At 52.8% G+C, this 3,012-nt stretch overlaps 1 protein-coding gene across 1 annotated transcript; it reads left to right on the top strand.

The window, feature by feature from the left end:
- The first annotated feature begins 7 nt into the window (after positions 1-7).
- HRH3 (histamine receptor H3) lies at positions 8-2,327 on the top strand. The gene is made up of 3 exons (XM_039719335.1): positions 8-221; positions 444-610; positions 1,455-2,327. Exons 1-3 carry the CDS (start codon positions 8-10, stop codon positions 2,325-2,327), a joined length of 1,254 nt encoding a protein of 417 aa, XP_039575269.1.
- The last annotated feature ends 685 nt before the right edge of the window (positions 2,328-3,012 follow it).

The raw sequence follows: 3,012 nt of genomic DNA, 5'->3' as shown, positions 1-3,012 counted from the left end.
GGCGGGCATGGAGAGCGGCGGGGCGCTGAACGGCTCCGCCGCCGCCGCCGGGCGCTTCGCGGCCGCGGGCACGGCGGCGCTGGGCGCGCTGATGGCCCTGCTCATCGCCGTCACCGTGGCGGGCAACGCGCTGGTGATGCTGGCCTTCGTGGCAGACTCCAGCCTGCGCACCCAGAACAACTTCTTCCTCCTCAACCTGGCCATCTCGGATTTCCTCGTAGGTAAAGTGCTGCCGGCACGGCACGGCACGGCACGGCAGCAGCTCGGCGGCGGGGCGGGCAGCGCGCCCGGGGCTCCGCCGGCCCGGCTGCTCCCCGTCCTGCCCCGACACCCTCCCGCAATCCCCGGTCCCCTCCCGTTCCCCCCGGCCCGACCCAGCCGGTCCCCGCGGTCCCCCCGGGGCAGAGCCCGGCTCTCCCCCGGAACGGACCCTCCGCTTGCAGGTGCCTTCTGCATCCCCCTCTACGTGCCCTATGTGCTGACGGGGAGATGGATCTTCGGGAGAAGCCTCTGCAAACTCTGGCTGGTGGTTGATTACTTGCTGTGCACCTCTTCGGTCTTCAACATCGTGCTGATTAGCTACGACAGGTTCCTGTCGGTGACAAGAGCGGTGAGTCCTGTCATGGCAGCTGAGAGGGACATAACTCTCCTCCTGCTTTATTCTCCAGATTGTCTGCAATCCTTAAAAGTTCTTTCAATCCTCCAGAAATTACGAATCTTTCAGCCTGGAAGGCAATAATCATCCACAAATGCATAATTCAGCTGTGGTTTCAGATTAGTATTCCTGGCATAATTAAATCACTTAAGGCTCAGTCCCCGTTGTGCAGGTGTTCCCTTCCCAGGTGACAGGATGGTGGTGTACAAGCAAGCCAGCCAGGGTAGCAGACTTTAAACTAGCAACAGCTTATTATCCCCAGGACAAACAAGTGGATTGCAGTCAGACTCTCAGTTTCATGGCAGTAGATTGCACTGCCAGCTTTGGCAGGGAATGTGGAGAGATCTCTGAGAGTGTGGGAGATCAAAATGCTCAGCCTTTTGCAGGAGGTAACGAGCAGCTCACAGGCAGATCTGACCCACTGCTCATTTCCTGACTACAAATACAGCACGGGTTTAGCCCAGGAGTTTGTCAAGTCCCTCTCCCTGGGACTTAGAGGGAGTAGCTGAGGACAGCTCAGGTAAGTGGTGGGTGCAGACAGCTGCCAGGCTCCAGCCAAATCAGTACATTTCCACTTAGCAGACACCATATTTTGGAGCTGTAAAATGAGTGTTCTAAATCTTCCCTGTAAGAGTGTGATTTATCTAGCAGTTGCTCCTGTTGCCTATGGCATATCAATTTGTTGGACTGCTGGGGTATTGCCTAGCAACTTTACCAGGAATGCTAATAGTCCATTTGTGAGGAGCCTCAGCCAGCTGGGGTGTGGGACTGTGTGTAAGAAAAGGCTTTCCTCTTGCAGGTCGCCTACAGAGCCCAGCAAGGCAACACCAGGCAAGCAGTGCTGAAGATGGTGATGGTGTGGGTGTTGGCATTCCTGCTCTACGGACCTGCCATTATCAGCTGGGAGTACATATCAGGCCAGAGCATCATCCCCAGTGGGGAATGCTATGCCGAGTTCTTCTACAACTGGTATTTCCTCATGACAGCCTCCACGCTGGAGTTTTTCACCCCTTTCATCAGCGTGATGTTTTTCAACCTGAGCATTTACCTGAACATCCAGAAGCGCACCAAAATGCGCCTGGACGTTTTCCACGAAGTGCACAACCAGTCCTTCACTGAAGAGGTGGAAAGGAGCCCAGAAGCAAAGCTTTCTTTGAAATGCTGTAAGTGGGAGCAGAAGGAGTCAGCTGAAACCCTCGACCTCTCTAAGATCAAAGCTCAAGCAGCAGCCTCCACTTCCAGCCTGGATGCCAAAGACCTGCTGGAAACGGAGAGCTCCAGGAAACCCAAGTGTTGCAACAAAAAGAGCTGCAAAAACTCAGCCTCCACTCTGTCCTCAGACAAACGGGTGAAGATCGTGTCCCAGAGCACGACCCAACGCTTCAGGCTCTCCAGGGACAAGAAAGTGGCCAAGTCACTGGCAATCATTGTGGGCATTTTTGGGATTTGCTGGGCACCATACACTCTCCTGATGATCATCCGCGCTGGCTGCCACGGCCAGTGCATCTCTGAGTTCTGGTATGAGACTTCTTTTTGGCTGCTCTGGATCAACTCAGCTGTCAACCCTGTCCTATACCCTCTCTGCCACTCCAGCTTCAGAAGGGCTTTTATTAAACTCCTTTGCCCCAAGAAGCTGAAGATTCAGCCTCACTATGCCCTTCAGAACTACTGAAGGTGAAGCCAGTCCAGTGTGAGGATGAGAAAAGCCTTGGTTTACTTCTGCTGTACGGGTGTGGGACTGGAGCTTGTTTCCTTGGAAGAACCCAGGAGCAGTGGCGTGGAGGAGGTGAGGAAGGCAGAAGAGAGCCCACTATTAACTTATTTTAGTTCATCAACATCAAGATCCCACCGCAGAGAAGGATAAAGGGGTTTATTGACATAACCACGGGTAGTGAAATCTGTGCCCGCCACTTGCAGGTGCCACAAAAGAGCTCTGCTGCCACCTAGTCAGCCTGAGCAGCACCAGCATTTTGCTCCAATAAACTGAAAACTGGAAAGAAAAAGCTAATAAAAATAAATATCTGGCTTAAACTACTGTGCTAAACTACAGCTTAGCTGTTGGCAGACCTGATCTTCCTCATAAATGGGAGAGTTTTTCCTCACACCTATTACACTTAGATGATGATACAGAAAGAAAAGAACAAATCTCAGAAGGAAAACATCTAATTTATCATTTTTGTTACAGAAGCTGCAGCCATAATCTGGGTCCCTGTTTCATGGGGTGCAATAGATGTCCCTTCCACACCCCAGGAAGGGACAGATCTCTGCCCTAAGGAGTTTACAGACAGTCTCTGAGGCACTGAGCATCGTGCTGTTGGCATTGCTTGATCCCTCCCTGCTTCAAAACTGCTCTGATT

Source organism: Passer montanus, unplaced genomic scaffold (genome assembly GCF_014805655.1).
Source record: "Passer montanus isolate IOZ18808 unplaced genomic scaffold, ASM1480565v1 scaffold41, whole genome shotgun sequence".
NCBI lineage: Eukaryota > Metazoa > Chordata > Aves > Passeriformes > Passeridae > Passer > Passer montanus.
This window is presented reverse-complemented; position numbering and strand designations above follow the sequence as displayed.